This window comes from Coffea eugenioides, chromosome 9 (assembly GCF_003713205.1).
Source record: "Coffea eugenioides isolate CCC68of chromosome 9, Ceug_1.0, whole genome shotgun sequence".
Lineage (NCBI taxonomy): Eukaryota > Viridiplantae > Streptophyta > Magnoliopsida > Gentianales > Rubiaceae > Coffea > Coffea eugenioides.
Window position 1 is genome coordinate 2,778,547 of NC_040043.1, and position 21,504 is coordinate 2,800,050.

The 21,504-nt window shown below is 37.7% G+C and overlaps 2 protein-coding genes across 6 annotated transcripts; one reads left to right on the top strand and one right to left on the bottom strand.

Annotated features, from left to right (window-relative positions):
* The first annotated feature begins 1,122 nt into the window (after positions 1-1,122).
* Positions 1,123-5,610, top strand: LOC113783073 (scarecrow-like protein 13). 4 transcript variants are annotated; one of them, XM_027329098.1, is made up of 4 exons: positions 1,123-1,395; positions 1,658-1,769; positions 1,920-2,028; positions 3,652-5,610. In XM_027329098.1, exon 4 carries the CDS (start codon positions 3,721-3,723, stop codon positions 5,353-5,355), a length of 1,635 nt encoding a protein of 544 aa, XP_027184899.1. In that variant the 5' UTR covers positions 1,123-1,395; positions 1,658-1,769; positions 1,920-2,028; positions 3,652-3,720; the 3' UTR covers positions 5,356-5,610. The 4 variants fall into 4 exon arrangements, with proteins under 4 accessions (XP_027184899.1, XP_027184898.1, XP_027184901.1 ...); XM_027329097.1 differs by lacking the exon at positions 1,658-1,769; XM_027329100.1 differs by lacking the exon at positions 1,658-1,769 and having other exon boundaries at positions 3,721-5,610.
* An 8,085-nt stretch (positions 5,611-13,695) lies between these two features.
* LOC113783326 (heterogeneous nuclear ribonucleoprotein 1-like) lies at positions 13,696-19,726 on the bottom strand. 2 transcript variants are annotated; one of them, XM_027329427.1, is made up of 4 exons: positions 19,471-19,726; positions 18,744-18,966; positions 16,594-17,791; positions 13,696-14,285 (listed from the first exon to the last, which is right to left on the bottom strand). In XM_027329427.1, the coding sequence occupies exons 2-4, from the start codon at positions 18,963-18,965 to the stop codon at positions 14,272-14,274; spliced, it is 1,434 nt and encodes a 477-aa protein (XP_027185228.1). In that variant the 5' UTR covers position 18,966; positions 19,471-19,726; the 3' UTR covers positions 13,696-14,271. The 2 variants fall into 2 exon arrangements, with proteins under 2 accessions (XP_027185228.1, XP_027185227.1); XM_027329426.1 differs by having other exon boundaries at positions 19,501-19,725.
* Positions 19,727-21,504: the final 1,778 nt, after the last annotated feature.

Here is a 21,504-nt window from a genome sequence, read left to right on the forward strand (position 1 = left end):
TACTGTTTTACTGCTACTTTTTACCGCCACTACTGCTGGTTGGAAGTCTTGGAAGTGGGGGCTGGAAATTGTGGCAGGGTGCAATTTGGCCTGTTTGTTTGGATTGCTTCATATTTCCCCAATTTTATTTGTTTACATCATCTTTACAATTTTCAATACACCTTTTTATCTTCCCAATATCTTTTTATCTCACATACATCACATCACAAAAAGTGCTACAGTAAAAATATCCCAAATAATCCCAAATAACTTACAATCCAAACAAGTAATTTAATAGCACGCAGATTCGCTGGAGTTTATTATACTAACACTAAAAGTACTAATAGTAGCGCTTGAGTACTAGAGTTTGACCTGGATTTGAGAATTAGTCAATTCAATTAAGTACTTCGAATACATGCATGATCAATCAAAAAAAGAACGGAGAATAACCTTTGGTTATCAAAAGACTATATATGTATACAAGAACAAGAAGATCTTCAACTACTGAAACATCGTTCTCTCAAAAAACTACTAAAACATCATGACTCGTTTGTAGATGCTGTGGGGAAAAAAAAGCAGCAAGATGAGGAGGAAAATTGGAAAGAAATCCAAAGGGAAGAGAGAAAATGGAGTTTGGATAGAGTATTATTTGGAATAATTACTGTAGCACTTTTCGTGATGTGATGTACGTGAGATGAAAAGGTAATTGAAAATATAAAAAGGTGGGTTGAGAAATGTGTTTATGATGCAAGCGAAATATTATTTGAGATATTTGTGTTATCCAAACACTAGATCAATGTAGGTATATTTTTTCAAAACAAGATTATTTTGAAAATAAACTCAAAAAGGAGATCAATATAGTTATATTTTTTCAAAATAGGATTATTTTGAAAATAAACTCAAAAAAGCATCACTGTGGGCAAAATTTTCTGGGATTGAATTTTGGAAATATATATACATATATTTTGAAAAGATTGGGAAAAAAAAACCTCGTGCTTTCGTAGTTATTAATCTATAAACTGATAAATTCTAGTTTCGGTCCGGTCTACACGTTTGCGCTGTGCGGTTTGCCAATAAATGACCGAGTATCTTTAGCTTCAGGAGTGCTACTTGATGATTACTAATTCTAGCATTTCCTCTCGCCTTCCTACCACCACTAACTACTAAGTACTAAGCCCACCTCCACTCTGCTGCAGCATCATATATACTGCATCAACAGCTCCCTGATTCTTTGTTTCTTTCTTCTAGCTGCATCGAAGTCCAAAGTCAAGGGGTCGCTCTCTTTCGATTGCTTCTTGAAACACACAACCCCCATAAAAATAAAAAGCCAAAAGGAAAACAGAAGCGTAAAGCATTGGCCTTTCATCAATCTTAGATACATATCACAAGACCCGTACGACTTGAAGCCTCTCAAAGGTACAGAATGGTTTCTTTCATTTGTGATTGCTCCTTCTTGTATCATATCATATCCAAAAGGGATCCTTTTGCTTATTCTTTGCATGCGTTTGACTCTATTGAGAGTTTAAGCATTCGTCTTATTCATTATCTGGGTTGATGATTGATCTCATGAAATTCAGTCTAAAGATGTGGATTTTTTTCCTTCTTTTTTTGGTGTTTTTGGTTTTGGGTTTTGTTCGCTTCTGTTGATTTGTCTTTTCTACTTGCTCGTATTGGTCAGTGAATGAAGACCTAACCACTGTGAACTCTTGGTTCTTCATTTTGTTTCTATAAAGGCTATAAAATTCTTCTCCTTGTTGTTATTACCAAGCACGGCCTCCCATTTTTTGCAGGTAAAATAGAGTTCTGTGTTTGACTTTGGATCCATCTTGCCCTATTTCCTTCCTTGCTTTCATTCCTGAATCTTTTTCTCATTTCTTTTATGTCAAAATTATGTTCTTCCAACTTTTGAATTCGGACTGAATTTATGGGATTTCTCACAGGTTTGATCTTGATTTCTATCTTAGAATGCTCCGAAGAGTACAAAGCGAAAGGGTTGTTGGTTCTTGCGGGGTTTCTTCTCTGTAAATTGGTTAATTGCATGTCCTAAAGGTACTTTATTTTCCTTTCATGAATTTTTGGTTTCCAATTTTCCGCTTGTATCTTATTTTTACTATCAAAATGGATTACTTGTTTCCTTTTTCTTATTACTTCCTGGAAAATACTAGCCTTTTGTGAGTAGATCGGTAGTAATCCAAATTAGGATTATTGAGGGCTGACTGGAAGGTTAACAGGATGGAATGGAAATCGGTTGGTTGGTGAGGAGTCTCAGCTTTTTGAGGAAAAGGAGAAAGGAGAACTTTTGGACGTCATATGCCTACTTTTTTGGAAGATTCCTACTCATTTTCATCAAAGCATCTTAATAAAGAAGGCCTTGGGAATTTCTAATGGCAAAGAGAAATTATAAGGCGTCTAGAATGATTGAACTCCGAGCCACTAAATTGCTGGCTGTTTGCGGATTTCTAGTTCATTGACCTCATTGCTGATCTCAAGTTTAATGAGCTTGTCAAATACTATTTGAATTTCCCCTGCTTTAAGAGCCTGTGATCAGTTCTGCGTATCTTAGTTTGATAGTTCACAAAAGTTTTTCAAGATGTTCTAAGAGTGATTTTTATCTCGGTTTGGTGATAATGCTACTCTGTTATAGGGAATTGTTTCTCAAATTTGAAGTAGTAATCATCCTTGTTTGGTCGTTTGTCATAGAATCCTATATTTCTTGCGCCAGTAGATAAGTCAACCACATATTCCACTTTGGGATGTGATGCTTCTACATCAAACATATCGAGTTGCCTAATAAGGTGCATAGTGGAATTTTGACTACTTCACCTTTCGAAGTTAAAGTTGAGTTAGAAGCATTTTTTCAAATTGAATTTCTTTAGGAGTCTGAGCTTAGTTGGAGTTGGGTGAATTGCAATATGTTCCCCTTGAAACTTGTTATCTTATGGTGTGCCTTTGAGAAGATAATGGGAAATTCATGTTACCTGCAAGAGCGGCAATCATAAGACATCTGTAATGGGCATGGTAGTATCAGCTGAATTGTCAAACTCTTTATTTGTCCTTTCATCTCTTTCTCTGATATAGCAGAACAGCCGCAAATGTCACCGGAGATAAACAAAAAGGCCCTCTTTTGTTTCTTCGGATGATTAGACAAGGGGCATTTGTAATGTACCTTGCATTTATATCTTCATCTTCAAATGGTAGAAAGTCAAATCTGATAAACGAACAAGTGCTTGTTTAAAACCAAAAATACAGGTTGGTAAAACTGGTTACAGTATTGGCTGCGTTTTATGGGGCTTATGCTAAGTGGTCTTATTAGCTTTCAGTTTATTGTGGAAATACTTTCTATGAGAGTTATTTGCCTTATGAGGCTGAAGTTCTTACTGTTGTTTCTTGCAAGCTGAAGGTGGATTATCCCAGCAGGCATTTTATCTCCTTGTAAGAGAGACAAATGTATTCCCTTTCTTGTGGTTAGGATGAAACGAATGCTGAGTTAGAATGACAGATGAGGTCATTCAGGAGACTGGAGGGAACATTTGATTTGTTATTTGCATCATATGTAACATCTTATATTTACTAAGATTTAATAGCTTGCTGTTTTCTTTGTTTGCCAAGTCTTGATTGTGACTTTTGTTGAGCAAGTTGTTTGACAAATTGGTCGCTTTTCTTTTTCAATAGGTTACCTTTGCCTGTGATTACCCTACCTTGACTTGTCATAGCTGAGCCAATTCATTCACTTACTCTCAGATGCAAGCATCCCAGGCTTCTCAGACTTCAGAAGCCATCCACATGTTGTACCATCAACCCTTTCAGCAGATCGAGTCATATAACTTGTCCCCTTTCCAGGTATTGAACAGCAATGTCTGTGCTGATAATAGCAGCCAAGGGGCCCAGGTGTCATTTCAAGCTTGCAACGAACAATTTGCCACCTTGGAATCCTTACCAATGACTGATTATGTTAACAGCGATTCACCTTCTACTGTGAGCGTCTCATCTAATAGAAGTCCTTTCTCACCACAATGTTCACAGTCCTATATGTCAGATGTCCATCACTCTTCTGATAATACTTATGGTTCACCATTAAGTGGGTCCTCTGGTGTTGATGATAGCAATGAATTGAGGAATGTGCTGAGAGAATTGGAGATCAAATTAATGGAAGAGTCTGAAATTGATGACAGCAGCTCTTGCTCCGTCAACAATGTAGTGGGTCAACCTGTTTTCTCAACAAGGGAGAACCGAGTGGTGCAAATGGCCCATACCATGGACTTGAAACAATTACTTCTTGCCTGTGCTGAAGCAGTATCAAATGCTGAGATTTCCACTGCACAAGGTTTGATGAATGAGTTAGAACAGAGGGTTTCAATCTCTGGGGATCCTATTCAGCGATTAAGTGCATATATGATGGAAGGGCTTAGAGCACGGTTGTTGTCCTCAGGAAGCATAATATACAAAAAACTGAAATGCAAAGAACCAACAGGTCCAGAATTAATGTCATATATGCATTTTCTCTATCAAATCTGCCCATACTTCAAGTTTGCCTACATGTCTGCCAATGTTGTGATTGGTGAAGCTATGGAACATGAAAACAGAATACACGTCATTGATTTTTGTCTTGCTCAGGGAAGCCAGTGGGTTTCTTTTATTCAGGCGCTTGCACATCGTCCTGGTGGACCTCCATTCATTCGTGTGACAGGTGTTGATGACTCCCAGTCTGTTCATGCCCGAGGCGGAGGACTTGATGTTGTGGGTCAGAGGTTAGCCAACGTTGCGGCATCTTGTGGGGTGCCATTTGAATTCCATGGTGCGGCTCTCTCAGGATGTGAGGTAGAGCTGGAAAATCTCAAGGTTCGACATGGAGAAGCTCTGGCTGTTAATTTTCCTTACATGCTGCACCACATGCCTGACGAGAGTGTAAACACAATGAATCATCGAGACCGCTTACTGAGACTAATAAAGAGCTTGTCACCCAAGGTAGTTACTCTTGTTGAGCAGGAGTCAAACACGAATACAGCCCCATTCTATCATCGGTTCTGTGAAACGCTGGAGTACTACACAGCTATGTTTGAGTCGATAGATGCTACCCGCCCAAGGAATGATAAACAGCGGATAAGCGCGGAGGAGCATTGCATTGCAAGGGACATTGTCAACATTGTAGCATGTGAAGGAGCTGACCGGGTAGAAAGGCACGAACTTTTTGGTAAGTGGAGGTTGAGACTTGCGATGGCCGGATTTGTGCCTTGCCCTTTGAGTTTCTCAGTAGGCAATGCCATCAGGGACATGTTGAAGGAGTACAGCTCCAATTACTGGCTTGTTGACAGGGATGGTGCACTCTATCTTGGATGGAAGAACAGAGCCCTCGCAACTTGTTCCGCTTGGAGATAGATCTCACCAGCAATTGCTGCGTGAAATGTATAAAAATTTTGCCTATCAATTCGTGCCACTTTGTACTGCCATTGTTGCTGTCACTTGTACTTATTCTCTAGCTAAGACTAGCTATATTTCTTTAGGACCTTCCTCTTGAGAGTCGACGACTACTTTGTACATGTAAACTAGCCAGCATAGGGATTAAAACTTGAAATTGTGAGCTCAGAACCTACACTTCTTGGTAAAGGAAGAGACGTTAGTGTTTCTTTTAACTGCTTCGGGCGTGCGTTAGTCCTAATAGTTAGGTTGTTTGACCAGGCATAATCTCTGTTAGCCATTTCTTTTCTTCTTTTTTTTTTCCCCCTTTTTTCAGACTTTGGCAGTTTGCGAATTACCGAGGATTAGGCCCAATTTTATCTTGTTCGTCACATGTTGCCATGGATTTTGAAAAAATCTCTCATGTATGAGAAATCCAATCACTTCTCCCCTTCCCCCCCCCCCGGGGCGCCCAAGATTTGCTTCTTCAATACTTGAATCTTAGGAGTTATTCTCATATCGAAATAGAAGTTTGAATCTAAGTCTAATACAAACTCATATTGACGTTCACAGGGGTTGTTTGGATTGCAGTTTTTTAGAAAAGGGTTTTTCACATTTTTTATGAACACATTTTTTTATCATTTTTTTACCTAATATATATCAAATTGCTATAATACATTTTTCTTCAAAAATTTCAAAAGATAGCAACCCAAATGGGAATGTCATGAAAACGTTTCCAATTATCAAATTTTTTTCCTTAAAAACAAAATTTCAATCATATACAAGTTTTATGAGTTTTGTCAGTTGCCACTGCCACGCCATCTGGGGACATAAAATTTATTTAGGATGGAACATGAAAAAATCCATCTTTGGGGATTCCATTAAATTTTATGGCACGAAATGGAGGAAATATGATGAACCATTTTAAGTCAAAAAGAGCACCGGTGTCACCTGCGCTTATTCTGTTTGACCTTCCCTGAAACCAGACGGCTAAATTGCTTCGAGTCCCAAGAAAATGGACAGAATTGATGACATGAATTAATAAGATACCATATTTGGTAAATCCCCTCGAATTTGCTCCATGATAGTGCGAGGTGCCAAACAAGAACTAATGGTCTGTTTGTTCAAATGAACCCCCTTTTCCCAAATACAAGCAGCCTGGCCAATTAGAAAATTGAGCTTGGGGCAGCACCGGGACAGTTGCGTCGCTGGATCAATCTAACATTCTGGCTTCTCTGCCACCAGACATTAATAATGCCCCCAAGGTCAAGGTGAAGGGTCCATTCCAAGAAAAAACCATACTTAGGATAGTCATATCAGCCATCAGCATCATTTCATTCCAGTCTGACACCGCTCGCTGATTTGTCTCCCTGTGAAACCTCGTACCAACCCTCTATTAGGTATGTCACACATTAGCGCGTTTATTCATTTTTGCCTTTTTCTTCTTGTTTTTCTTTTTTTTTTTTTTTAATTCATATCTTCCAAATTTTAGAAGATGGCTATTGAAGGTTATCCATATTCAGTAAAATGTCGCGGCCTAACCTGCATATCTAGTCTAGTATCCACACGCGGGTTTTGCATATCTGTTTATATATTTGAGGGCCGCCAGCAAAGCTGATATGGCTTTTCCCCCAATTTTCACGAAATTTTCTGGCTCGAAAATGAAGATGAACTTTTGGTTTTCTCTGGCTTTTGCCTGTTTTCTGATTTTACCAATGTGATTCTTTGTATAAGTTGTTTCAATTGTAATTATAGCTTCCAAGGAATAAGGCTGAAAATTGGTGCAACGCTATACATATGGTGTGTAATGAAATTCAAGTAGATATACATGTGCCAGTGTATTCTTCCTACCCTGAAAAGCAATTTTTTTTTAAAAGGGTTTTTTTTTTCAGGCAAAAGATTGTGTGACTGTGTGTGTTGTTTATGAGTGGGCGTGGATGATAATGCAGGACTAAAAATAGTGCCTGAGTGTGCGTTTCTATTCGCCAATGTCAGTCGGGCTGTTTTTTGTTCTTTTCTACAGATCAGCCTGATACATCAAATTCAAGAAAAATTGATATTCTTGTCCAAATTATTTCGTATATTGAACTATTGTATTTTTTCAGTATTATTCCGCACAATGCCTTTAAAGCTCTGAGGGAACAGAAAAGTTCCTTTTAGTTATGCAGGTGAGGCCTGACCCCCTTGAATATTTCATGACAGATTATGATATCTTTTTGTATGGAGCATTACAAAAATTATAGAATTGGGAAACCTCATCTACAATATTTGCTACTGAAAGCAGTAAGTTTATACTTGCAGATTATCAAAAACGTGATAAGCTGATGGAGGGATAGTTGCAGGATATTGTAAGAACGTTAAGGTGAACTTTTGGATGAGTTGACCTTCAAGAAGCCGTTCAAATTAATGGCGACTGACGAGTCACAAGAGTATGCAGACTGGCGTGCTAGACAAAAAGAACGAGAGAGGGAACGTCGCCGAATGCGAGACAGACAAAGGAGGCAGTCTATGAGTCTTGAAGAGAGGGAGAGACACTTGGCTAGACGGCGTAGAAACTATCAGTTGCGAAGACAAAGAGCAGCCAACGCTCAATTGGGCTTTCAGCAAACACATGTTAACTTGAGCAATGCGAGTAGTGAAGTCGAATCGGACGTGCAAAATGATAATCTTGCCCTGGTTTCCCTTCCAGAATTTACTATCCAATCTAATTGTGGAACATTTGAAGATGGATTTGGTGGAGCATATGAAAAGCATGCTTCTGTCATCAAGTTTGATGGTAAATGTTCTTTTACTTGTTGCGTCTAAACATACATGTATGACAAGTTAAAGGGGTAAAAAGCAGACTGTTAGTAAATCAGCATATGATAAATGTTTATTCTCTGTATCTTTCTGTAGTGGCGCATCACATAGTTATGCTACTTGCTTGTGAATCCAATAGGTGAAACAACTCTAAATGAATCATACAAGTATCCAAGAATTCTGCGCTTAAATCAAATAAAACAACTCGCGCGAAGACTGAATTCTCCTGTAGATAAAACTGGCACAGACAGAGACAGTCGACAAATTGGAGCAGCTGTGATAAACGAGGAAATAGTAAATCCACATTGTAAGTGCAGGATCAAACTTTTTTAGCATTTTTTTGACCTGCCATTCCATGTCAGGATAAGTATAGTTTAATGTACAAAGATCAAGGCCTGAACGTGTTTTTTCACGGTTTATGGACTAGTTTATGTTTGTCGTCCAGGTGTTACTGGAAGAAAGATACGGTTGATTCATGTTAAACATCTTGCACGAGCTCTACATTCCAATGTGGGAAAAACTCTTCAGCAAAACTAATTTTATGCAGAACGCAAGGTATTGTTGTTAAATAGATTTTCTGTTGCACTGACAAAGCTTCCCAAAACTTTTTGCAATATTTTTACTGACTCACTCACTGCATTGAAATTTCTTCCCAGGACAAGACAATGTCATAGAAATGGAGATTGATGAGATGACAGCAGGTACTACATTTTGGAATGGGCATTATTCAAAGGATTCCATTTAAAGGGAATATTAGATTTTAAAATTACGTACCGTGCATGCAACTTTTAGCTTAGACTTGTTTCAGCAAAAACTGATGTAATCACTGATGAGGCATCCTTCTTGGATATCAAAGGAGTCCTGTCATATTGACAACTTACACAATAAACTTCTGAATGTGCCTCCATTTTGCTCATACTTGGTTACTGCAATCCAACCTCAAAATCAGAGATTTGTTTGGTTGAATTCGATGCTTGTACATTTATATAGCATGCAGAACAATGACATAGGATATATGACACGGGGACTTTTCTGGACTCAATTTCTGGACTGTAATATTTCCAATTTTTGTTCATTCATCTGCTGTTGCCCTCTCCCTTGCCAACAGTCTATTCAGATTGTTTATTTTAGTGATGGTGTTGTATGTTAGAACCTCTGGGGCAAGCAAAGAGAGAAGTGATAGATCAAACCCCCGTCTTCCTAATTAATTTCAAGGGAAGATGCTACGGTAGAATTAAGTAGTGATAGAGCAAAGTCTTGTGGCCACTGGGGATCCAACTTGTAAAAACGAGCTTGTGAAATTTTCTTTTGGCTTTGAGGGTGCTCACCTCGGCCACCCCGCATGTCCGAGGCGAACTCACCTCGTCCCTCATCAGAGCTCATCCGTGTCTTGGGCATACCCCCTAAGCTCGGCCACATCCCCAGTCTACCGTGTAGGTGACCTCGGCAACTCCACCTCAGCTGCACGATGATGATGCCAAGACACCTGACATCACCCGGGATCAGTGCTTTATCTGAAAAGCACTGTCGCACTTAATGACTACTGCAAAGGACTCCTCGTCACCCTGTCCAGGCGGCTACAGTGTCAGGGTCAGGCCATCTGACAGGGAGCAGAGCCGTAATGGCAGGGCATGGGTCCCACCGGCATAAGACCTCCGTCCTGCCATCCACTCTCACTCCATAAATACCCCACACACTCCCAACAAGTAAGCGGACTGTTCATTCTCATATACAATTATCTTTCTCGTTCTCATACTAACTTAATCGTCGGAGTGATACCAGGGGAGAAGCCCCGCCATCCACTTCGGACAAGCAAAGGTACACCACCTCATCCCAAAGAGGACTGATTTAGGTCGGTCTATCTGCCCACCAAAAATCACCTCTTCAGGCTTCTCCAGACATTTTCATTACTAGATTTTAACATTGTCCATAAGACTAAATCCAAGGGACCCTGCTATAGATTTGAGCCTTCTTGCTCTAAATTTGAGTGCTTAACCAGCAGTGCACAAATGACGAAATGAAAAAAGATGTCGCGTAGCTGAGAAGAATTTCAAGTCATAATTAATACATAACAATTACTTATTTGGTTTTATCCTTTCTTGATAACAGTTTGTTCCTTTTTTTTTTTTTTAATGAATTCGAGCAATCTTGGTTAGGCTAGGAATGTTAAATGTTGGAAGAGCAGAGATTAAAAAAACATTTTCATCGTACTTTTTACATGTGCCAGATTCTAGGTAACCGTGCACAATGGCTAGGATGTTTGGTGGTTCTCTCCCGCATCGGATAGAAGGTGTTTGCTTTGACCAATCATGGAGGATTTAAGCCGAAGCCGAAATTCCGATCCCAACACATACTAGCTAGCAGAGGAGATTCAAATTTTTTTTTTTTTTCTCATGAATCAGCCAATAAACAACCAGTGGAAATTGGCAATATCTGCCAAATTCCGGCTAACACTCGCACCATTAATTACTGGGCAGTTTACCTTGCCTAAATCTTTTTAGTGTTGTAGTTTTTCCGGTAGATGGAGATCCCAAACCATCTTCAGGTCAGAAAGCTGTAGTAGGGTCTTAGAATCGAACAACATGATTGATTTTCACCAAAATTGTGGTAACAGTTAAAGAAATGTAACATTAAATTTAAATTATGACATGATAAATAATGATGGTTATTAGTCCAATAATGATGATATTTATTGTCTATTAGCTGTGGTGACACTGACAATGGTCAGATAAGGGCTCTCAAGTCTTTCCCGAGTTCAAATCCTGCGCCTAACGGTTGAGGGTGGTGGGATAGATAGAGGAAAGGGTGGGACTTGGGAGGATTAAAAAAGTTATGCTAACAGTTACAAAATAGAACGTCAAGTATAAATTATTAAAAAGTAATAATAATATAAAACCCTTTGATTACCCTGCAATCCATCTCAAGGTTCACTTTGTATAGACATAGGGGTCCTTTGTACTTTTTTAAGGGGCCTGCCAAAAAGACTAAAATATAAATGAAGTAAAAACCAAAAAATAAAGAAATGGAATTTGCAACTATCTCTTCAAACAAATTTTCAATTTACAAGAATGAGTAGGAATAAAGAATTAATTAAATATGGCGTCACATTATTAACAAAAACAACAACACTACAAAGAATGCAAAGAGTCATGTACAAAGACTTCACATCTATTCAATTTTAAAAACATGCATCTGATTTCATATTGAATCATTTCATGCATTATTAGCAAAAAAAAAAAAAGGAAACCCATAAGCAAAGATGTGGATATTGGCATATTGTTCAAAATATTAATGTCTTTAGCAATTTAGTCACATCTTTTTCTTTTTTTAAGAGTTACAGTTTGATGGCTCATGTGTAATGATCATATAAGGATACAAATTATTGTGGTTCAAGTGTAATGATATTAAAAATGTTGAATAACTTTGATAAGACATGATACCATCAATATTTTGTTTGTTACAATTAAAGATACAAATTATTGAAAGCTCGAAATAAACAAGGGTCAATTTAGGAAAACATCAGTCTATACTTGATGCATTCGAAAGAGTTGGTAAACAAAAATTGAAAGATATAGATAAATATTTTAGCATGAAGTTAACAATCAAAATTATAAAAAAATATTCTGGTATCTTAATTACGATACTGCATGGGACTTGCAAAGCACATGAAGTATTTATTACTTCCAGTGGTTCAGACTTCAGAGAAATGGATTGGGCTAATTGAAAAAGGATACTATTATCAGATGAGAGAAACAATGATGAAGGTCTGCTCCTGTCTTAAATGGTTGGTCATGTCATGAGCGACCCTCATGGCCAACCATTTCTTCAGAGGTTAATTGAAAGGTCCCAAATGGATACCTCAATGAAATTGTCATAAAAGTAGTAAGTGAGAAGCAATCCTTCTTGAATGTTTCGTTTTGCAAGCCAAGATTAGAAACTTTTACCATTCACTGTACTACGAAATTCACTTCCTACTCTATGCTAGCTCCATGCCGGCTTATTTCCAACAGTTAAATTGGCAATTAAGAGCGCTGATTGGGACTGGAATGGATACGGCCTTCTTAATCTAATTGCAGACCACGCAGATCGCCTTTCATTTGATTTTCTTTTGAGTAGTATATGCCTAAACTCTTTCTAGTGAAATGTAAATTTGCGGGATTATTCTAGCTTACCCGTTTAATTGGAACAAAACCAAAATCAATGATCATGCCGGTATTGCTGTACAAGTATGGAACTTAGTTTACATCATCAGGCAAAGGTGCTAACAATCCCAAGCAGGTCTTCCTCTTGTTTTGGAGGAGATTACAGCCGGTAACACCAACAGTAGTGTTACAGCTTGGCGAACATGATAAGTATGGGAACTATGTGATTCAGATGGCTTCAGCACTTGCGAACGCAACTCTTTCCCAAAGCTTGATTGCTAAAGGTTATGGGTTCGTGGAATCCTCCCAACTCATTTTTGTTTCTGTGGGTTTTGCGTTCATGCCAAAGGTTACTTCCAACTTCCGAGCAATCATTAATGCTCTTCGACCACAGTATTTTTTCCAAAACTCCTTGTTAGCCGCTGGGAAGATATGAAGCCCACGCCCTTTGCACTTGCATTGGGAAGTGTAGCAGTTGTTCTTGGTCCATTTTTAGGATGGCATTTGGAAGGCTGGTGTTGCGTGGAAGTTGTACTCAGATAAACATCATCATTACTCATTCTACATTAGAAGTCTTTCGCATTGATGAGGTCTCTTCGTACGTAAATCCGTTTCCTTTCCTTTTATTAGTTTATTTTTAGGTGTTAGGATGGTATTTGGAAGGAAGTGGTGATGATTCGGAGGGAAAAAAAAAAAAAGGAACGAAAATAGATATGTAACTCCACAGAACAGAAGGTGTAACTCACAAGTCCATTTTGTCTTGAACCCAAACTGCACAGGAGCCTTCCCCCACCATTTTCTGAACTCCCATCCTCAATATATCATCGTTTTGGATGGAAACACAACTGCAACCTTTCACCGTCAATCATAGTGGAAAAATACTGTTTGAAAACAAAAAGAAATTCAAAGGGCAGAGGGCAACAAATTTTACTCCTGATATTATATATATAAACGGTTGATAATGCAGAATTTTACTAGCTTGCCACCATGAGTGAAAAAACCATCATGTCTCGTGCAATATTTGTGATCCGTGTATGTATATTACACGATTCTGATCGAAGGTGAATGCACAGATAAAAGGCTATAGCGTCTACCCAGGATTCCCTGGTCCAAACTTGGAAACATATTTGAGCATCAAGCAAATAGGGCATCTGGAGGACAGCTTAAATTGCTATTGATCTGATGGTTAATGATTGGGCTTTCCCAGCATATTTAGAATAGTAGTTTACTATATCTATATTTTTCGAGCCGTTTACCGTCCCAATATTCGGATTCACCACGAGGATGAGTACCTAACACTGCAAGTAAACAAAACACAAACGAATTTCAAATGAAGAAAGAACTCCCAACAATACTGAAATAAAGCTTTTAAACTAGCAAGTTCACAGAAACTGAATCAGCATTTAGTAATTCCTGTCCCCAGGAATGGAATAGCCAATCTTCCTCTCCAGATACTCCACTAATAATGAACGAAACGTTTCTTACAGTCTGCGTATAGCAAAACCCATGAAGGGAAGCCGGCTATAACAAATAAGAACTTTGACAAATACCAGAGATTTAGTTCGAATATTACAGCAGAAAAGGGAAAAAGAATCTGAGGGAAACGAAAAATCTGCCTTTTTTGTTCTTTTCTTTTTATCTCTCACCATGTCACTACACATGCATGACACAACATTTCACTGTATATCCCGCAATCCAATTTTACAACTCAACCAAAATGCCTAGAACCAAAACCTATATTGAGAAACTCAAGTTCAAATCTTACACGAAATCCCTTGCAGATGCTCATCTTGGCGCGTCCTATAGAACCCGTATAGTCATACTTCAATTGAACCTAACTAAATGCATTGCTAGCCAGATATATCTTCCTTCCACATAAACAAGTAATTCACCATCTGTCATTGTAGTTCAGCTTGTACTTTCACCTACAACTTTACGAAATCCATATGGCATACTCCTAGGCAGCAATTCCTGCAGCAAATTAATAAAGCATGTAATTAAGCCAAAAAACAAACAAACGATGACAGTCAAAACGCAAACAGCAAATGAACAAAAATAATGAATGATGCATGGTCTAATACAACCTATTTGAATAACCAGTCATCATACAGAGCCAACCTAAAATTTTCATACTGCAAGAGAACTATTAAAAACAGCTTTCACCATTAAAACAACAGAACATAGAATAAACCAGCATCAACAAGATAGAAAATCTACTCCACTTGTCAAAGATAAAACCAATATTAACTCATTAAGCATGTGTAAAAAATGCATTGAAAATCTTGAGATACTAATTGCAAATACTCCAGTGCTCAATAGAAGAGAAAAAAGCATCAACGACGCCGTATAACTAGCACATCATTTCTCTCATAAAAGGAAACATCTAGTCTCTAATTTGAATCTAAACATGGTTCATTACCATCACATGAAGTACAATATATGCAATATAATGAAGTGCACAAAACCTTTAACTTGTGAACAGTATAAGTATTAACCCTGGGACTTGGAACATAAAATTGGGAGACGTAATTAGCTGTATTGCATCTCATCTACTAGGCCATTCATTTGTAAAAGGCCTCTTAAGAGAGGGTTGCCTTGTCTCTTGTCTAAGCTTTAAATGATTATTCTTCTGTATGAACAAGAATGATCGTAGGTCTTCAAGGGGTAGGTTGGCAGTAAACAAAATTCTGTCACTCGCATCAAATGCATTCTAAATAAACAAAATAACTACTTCCGATGGACTCTCAGGCAACAATAGTTGGGCAGTAATATAACTTGCATGGCTAAAAAGAACTAATATCCAAATGAAGAACATGCTTTAATATTTAGAGCATTGGATAATACAAAATAAATAGCTCTAAAAATCTTCTCCATCGACAACACTCAAACAAGAGGTATTGACCCCAGTGCAGCCTTTAAATCTCCTAGGACTGACAAGATGCTCAAACCTCAAGAGTGTAACTAGCCCCCACTTCCCATTTATTCAACTAAATTCTATAGACAGACTCGTAAGCACATTAGTAGGTACTTGGTTCCTATTTTGCTTATGTTGATTACTCCTTTGCATTTTTTATTTTTTATTTTTTCCAGCAAGAGAGGTGTGAGATTTAAGAAGTGGGAAGGGGAAAGGGAACCTATAACCCAGGACCTCTAAGTCTTGAAGCCTCAACCTCGGCCACTGGACCTAGGCCTCCTCGGCTAGTTACTCTTTTGCTCACTTTTTTGTTTTGGTACACCAATTTAACTTGCTGGACAGATTATGTTTACCCTTTTTTATGCCATTGAAGAGTTTATTTGACTCATAATCCATGTTTGGTTCATTAAGAAATTTATTAATTTAATGAACAATCAAAGCCCAAAATTCTATTTTTATTGTCCATTTCCATAGTATTAATTAATAACCATATGTTAAGACAAATTTTAAATTTTGTTATGACTATGAAGATAGAAAAACCATGTTGAAGTTTCATATATCCACAATATTGATGTGATTTTTTATTTTTCATTTATAAAGAAAACACCATGATGTCATATGTCAAAGGAAGTTTGCCACATTTTCCCTTTACAAGTTTTGCCCCCCACTAAACAAAGTTAGGTACCTGCCCCTTTTCAAGCCCAAATTATTTTCAATCTTTTGATGTCGTTCTCAAACCCCATAGAAAACGAGATGAAAACATTGGTTTATGGTACTTGAGAAGAAACTATCTCCCAATTTTTCTGGGCTTTTTAATGTATTATAAAGCAGAAATTGACCCTACAAAGGAAACAAATCCTATCTTTGCGAAATCAGTGTCATCATAGCAATATTTTGCCAAGTACAAGCATCAAACTAACATCATGCAAGTGATGCATTGCAAACCCAAGAAAACCACATGAACCAAATGAACCTATGACATGCATGCTCTCCTTGAATGCACGAAAAAACTTCAGACCAGACTTGCACCAATTTCATGTCTGTCAACTAGGCTGTCTTCATGCCAATGATTTTCACCAATTCCATGTTGTACTTATTTTACAAGGCACAAAGTAGAACCATTATATAAATTGCATAGTATTTCCCCTGAGATAAATGTCTGGTGAAGATTTACTAAGAACTTGCAAGGAAACGCATCTCAAGCAAAGCTACTACAATTTTTGTGGAGACAATGTACCTAACATGTCTCCACAAGTTATCCAGCTTGACAATAGTGCATATTGAGAAAGCTGAGTATTAAACTTCACCACATACCACAGCAAAAGCTTGAAGGAAAAAGGAATAGGGGGAAAAAGTAATATTTACCTCTATTAGATCTACTTGCAACACTATAACCACCAACATAACCAACAGAGTTGCTGGGTGTAACATTTGAAGTGGTATCCCCAAGCCTATAACTAAAGGTTCCAGAGCTTGCCAACTCTGGAGATGATGATGGCCATGCGGGCTCATCATATATTGAACCACTACCATACAAGTTTCCAAAAGCCATATCATGTGTATCACTTCTTGCAGCATATGATGCATTCGTGTCAACATTGCTTCCACTGACTTTTCCATACCCTGCCCCAGCCATAAAGCTGTCTTCTCCACTGCCATAATTAATGCTACTGCTGCTAAAAGAACCATTTCCTCCAACTTGACCTGAGCCAGGAGAGGAACCCCAAATTGCTCCAATAGTTCCAAAAGCACCAAGCAATTCAGTATTCCCACTTCCAGATCCAACGAAATCATTTGAATTTACAGTCTTGCTATCATAATTTATACCCCCGTTAGCCCACATGTTTCGACTGGCTGAGTTCACCAGAGAACCACTTCCACCAATGCCTACACCATATCCAACTGGACCACTAAACCTGTTTGAATACACACTCTGAATAGGGTTCAAACCACGTCCATAACCTATGTTAGGACTATAACTCCCACTTCCCCCAAAATCAGAACTCAAGCCTGAATCCAAATTTGGTCCCATAGCATAATTAGAGGAATTAAAGGGTAGATATCCACTCCGACCAACAGTAACTGGACTAAATCTTCCATCCATTCTCATTCCAAAACCAGCCATCGGGCTTGGGCTATATCCTTGAGGGTAGGCATTAGGAAAGTTGTTGACTCTATTCAAACCATGACCATAGCCACTTAAGTTGCTTCTTATTGGCCCTGGAGATAGCTCCTTGGGTACAGCCCGCTTGACCTCAACCATTTTGCCATTAAGCTCATGGAAAGTTTTGTGCAAAACCCTATCTACTGCTTCCTCTGAATTGTAAGTGATAAAACCAAAACCTCTAGGCCTTTTCGTGTTATGATCATACATCACCACAACATCCGTGATTGTACCAAACTGCTCAAAGTACTTCTTGAAGTCACTCTCATTGACTGTGGATGGTAAACCTCCTACAAAAATCTTCTTTGTGCGAGCAGGACTGGGTGATCCCTGAATACTGCCATTGCTCCTGCTTAGATTCTGTTGATCATCTCTGGGAACAGCTTTCTTTGCCTCCACCTGAATAATTAAAAATAAATTTTGAAAGGACATCACCCAGTCTCTAATCAAAATCATGAACAGAGCACTTTGTTATTGAACACACTGTTAAATATAAATTCAAAATGATGCGTGAAACCGGTAGAAGATGTAGAAACACGAGGACTTCCAAAAAGGTATACCCAGGCCCTCATTTTTTTCCTTTTTGGGTGCGGAGGGGAACTGCTGACAAGAAGTTTGAGATAAAGTCCAAAATGTCCTGACTTGCTCCTTTTCCCATTCTGCTCTGGTTTCAGAATTCTTAACTTAAAAAGATATGAAAGAGAGAAACATTTTCGCTTTTTGCTATACAAGGTATTGAACGAGAGAACATAAAGAAGAGATGCAAAATGACCATTATATGGCAATCCTTTCCTATTGTCCTGCCATTTTATTTTTTGTAAAGCATTAAGAAGATTTGCACAAATGTAAGCATAACACCATCATATGTCATTTCCACTAAGTCTTCATATGTTACTGAGGGACATTTCTTCTTTCAAATTAACATATGCCATTACCACTTTCACAGTGGTGAGACTATGAACTATCAGAAGACACTCCAAAATTGCTATCATTCCTTAATTAGAGGCATTTCTAAAGACGCATCATCCTTGAACATTCTTTTAGTTCAATCAGGAAAAGTCACATGCTGCATCAATCCAAAACAGAACAAGCAAAAGAGTCTCTTGAAGACACGTCAAATCCAAATTCTGTAATTAATCAGGCTCAAAGTTACAAGATGACAGAACTCTGGAGTCACAGAAATGCGTCACTAATTTCAAACCACAAAGTTCAGTAAGATTTTGACGAGCATTGTAGGATTGAAAATTATTGCCAGGGTACACGTAATCAGATATTTAACGAGCTTCAATCAGAATGTCATTAAATACCAAAAGAAAGTCAACTAGAAAATCATCTGCAACCAGTTACTTACAGTTCTGCCATCTATAACGTGCTTTTCCTTGACAACTCTTTCTGCAACATAAGCGTTAGCAAAAACAACAAAACCGAAACCACGGGCGCGGCCCGTGTTCCGATCTTTCATGATCACAGCTTCCACCACGTCGCCAAAAGCTTCGAAATACTCTCTCAAGCGTTTTTCATCGGTGTCCCAAGAAATCCCACCAATGAACAACTTGCCAGACTCCATTTCCATTCTGCACATCGCAATAGAAACCATCTGATTACTCAATTTCCACAGATTCTAAATTTTTACCCACTAAGACAGAATAAGGGTACATCATCTGCTTAAAATCCAATCAATTAGATAAAAATCCAGACTTTACACAGATCTACAAAGTGATACAAAATTTGTCCAAATACATTAGCAGATAGATAGTTGAGTTTCCATTTTTCGGAGTAGTCTCCAAGATACTATCCAATGCTTAATCAAAAAAAAAAGCATCCAGTACAAAGCATCAGAATGCAGATTGAGTTAAAAAGAAACTTCTCTTTATCAAGGAAATTACTAGAAACGTGAAGATTGTATCAGTCAACTAAAAAAATCAATAATATGATGGTAAACAGCAGATCATCTGATAATAAACAGATCAAAAACAGATTGACCCACAATCAAAAATTTCCTTAAAACCAATAAAGATTCAAACTTTATCCGAAAAGATACATATGAAAAAAGAAATTAAAAAAGGGACCATACTAACAGTCGATGAAAATCATGAGCTTAAATTTACCAAATGAGAAAGACCCAGATGATATTTGAATAAAAATCAAGATCCGAGAGGAAGCATATAGATAGAAAAGTTAAGGAAGTAAAGGCCTCTGTTCCTCTTTTGCTCTCCCCTTTTGTTTGTGTGTTTTGTTTTTTTTTTTTTTTTTTTTCACAATTTCAGTTCTTTAGACAGAAGATACGTTTGTGGGGAGACGATTATATATAATACTAGTATTTATATATCTATGGAGACGGGAGGGAGGAGAGAAAGAGAGCGTGGTCTGAGAGAAAATTTATTTCACGCAATTGGAAATACAACTGGTACAATTGCACCAACCAATAATCTTGCTACCTTTTCTATTTTCAAACACAAAAACAAAAAAATTTGATAATATATAAAATTTAAAAAAAAAAAAAAGCAAAATGATGCACATTATTTTCCAAAAACAAAAGAAAAAATCAAACTCAACCTATTTGTAAAAGATGAATAACATAATAAACAGCTAATATGGTCACCCCACAGTTACTTGTACTCAAAGTTATTTTGTGAATTTTTCAATAACTACTTTTTTTTTTGTTTTGTCAACCAGGGAGTATTCTGGCTTTGCCAGACTAATCTCCCTGGACCTGGAGTACTACTTTAATAACTACTTTAATAACCCTGAATTTTTCAATAACTACTTGATATATTCTTTTAAAAATTTCAATTAGAACTGTTATCCCTTTAATTCTAATTATTAAAAAGACAGTGACAATGAAAATATTTTAAGTTTTTCAATTGTCAAAATACACATATCTGAACATCGGAAAAGAACTATAGCATCAAAGGAGTAAAAATGGTACAAAGAAAACAGGCCGAGAGAGATTAAAATTGTTGTGGTAAAATTAGGTGAATGGTAGCAGCCTCTCATGACCTTGAAGCACACACAACTCAAGTAGTTTCTTTTAATAAATTAACAAATGGAGGGTAGGAAAAAGAAGGGTGACTCTAAAGCACAATTCTGCTAAGTTCATCTGTGCCTCTTTTTCTTTCGTAAGATTTCGAGAAAAATGCTTTGCTTACTTGTATTGTACTATATACTAATAACTAAAACCTTCCCTTTCGGTCGTAGGATGCCTATTGACTAGCCACCCTTCAAGTAGGTTTCGTCATTTGTTTTCCACCGCATCTGACTGCCAAGCCCTGTCGACAAATAAAAACGTAAAAATTTTAAAAAATTAACGGTTAGTCAGTAGTACTAAAAACGAAGGCTAGCGTGGAAGTAAGCAGACTCCTCAAAATAGCAAGAAGTTGTACGGGTCCATCCATGATAGCAAGTCACCGTCGTCGCATCCAACAGCCCATATGAGTCTTAACTCTTAACTAACGCTTGAGTGGACAAATCTTCTTCTTCATCTGCCATTGCCTGAATGATAACCGAGGCTCAGTCACCTTCAATTTTCTAACACGAGCGGCGCCCAGTTTTGTGAAAGTCAAGCAAGAGTTATTAAGAAAGACTTCTCTCCACCCATTTTTTTCTTCTGCTACCTCACCAACGTTATTACATCGTTACTATATATACCCTTTTTTTTTCCAGAAATTCCAGAAAACTTGCAACCCAAACGGGTTAAGACATGTGAAGGCTAATAAGAGTCGATGACGACATGTATCTTGTAATTAATTAGGAGTATTTCAATCCATAAGAATGTAATTAATGGCCCCATTTTCAATCCATAAGATTGATGGAGTTGATCTATAATAAGTTAGCCATCTATGCTTGCTTCATGTACAGGCAAGGGATGAACCATAAGATTTAACCGATGGCGTGGCACTCTGTCATCACATGATGACCTCTTAAAGATGAAATGTTCTCATCTCACACACACACACACACACAGAATTACATGTGCAGTTTTTTTCACATACGTGCTTTACATTTTGTTTTTGAAAAAGATTAATTTTTTAACCTACAATCAAGCCCAGAGGGGAAAAACTGAAATATGGACATTTAGTTCCTTGATCCAACTTTTGATCAGTATATAAAAT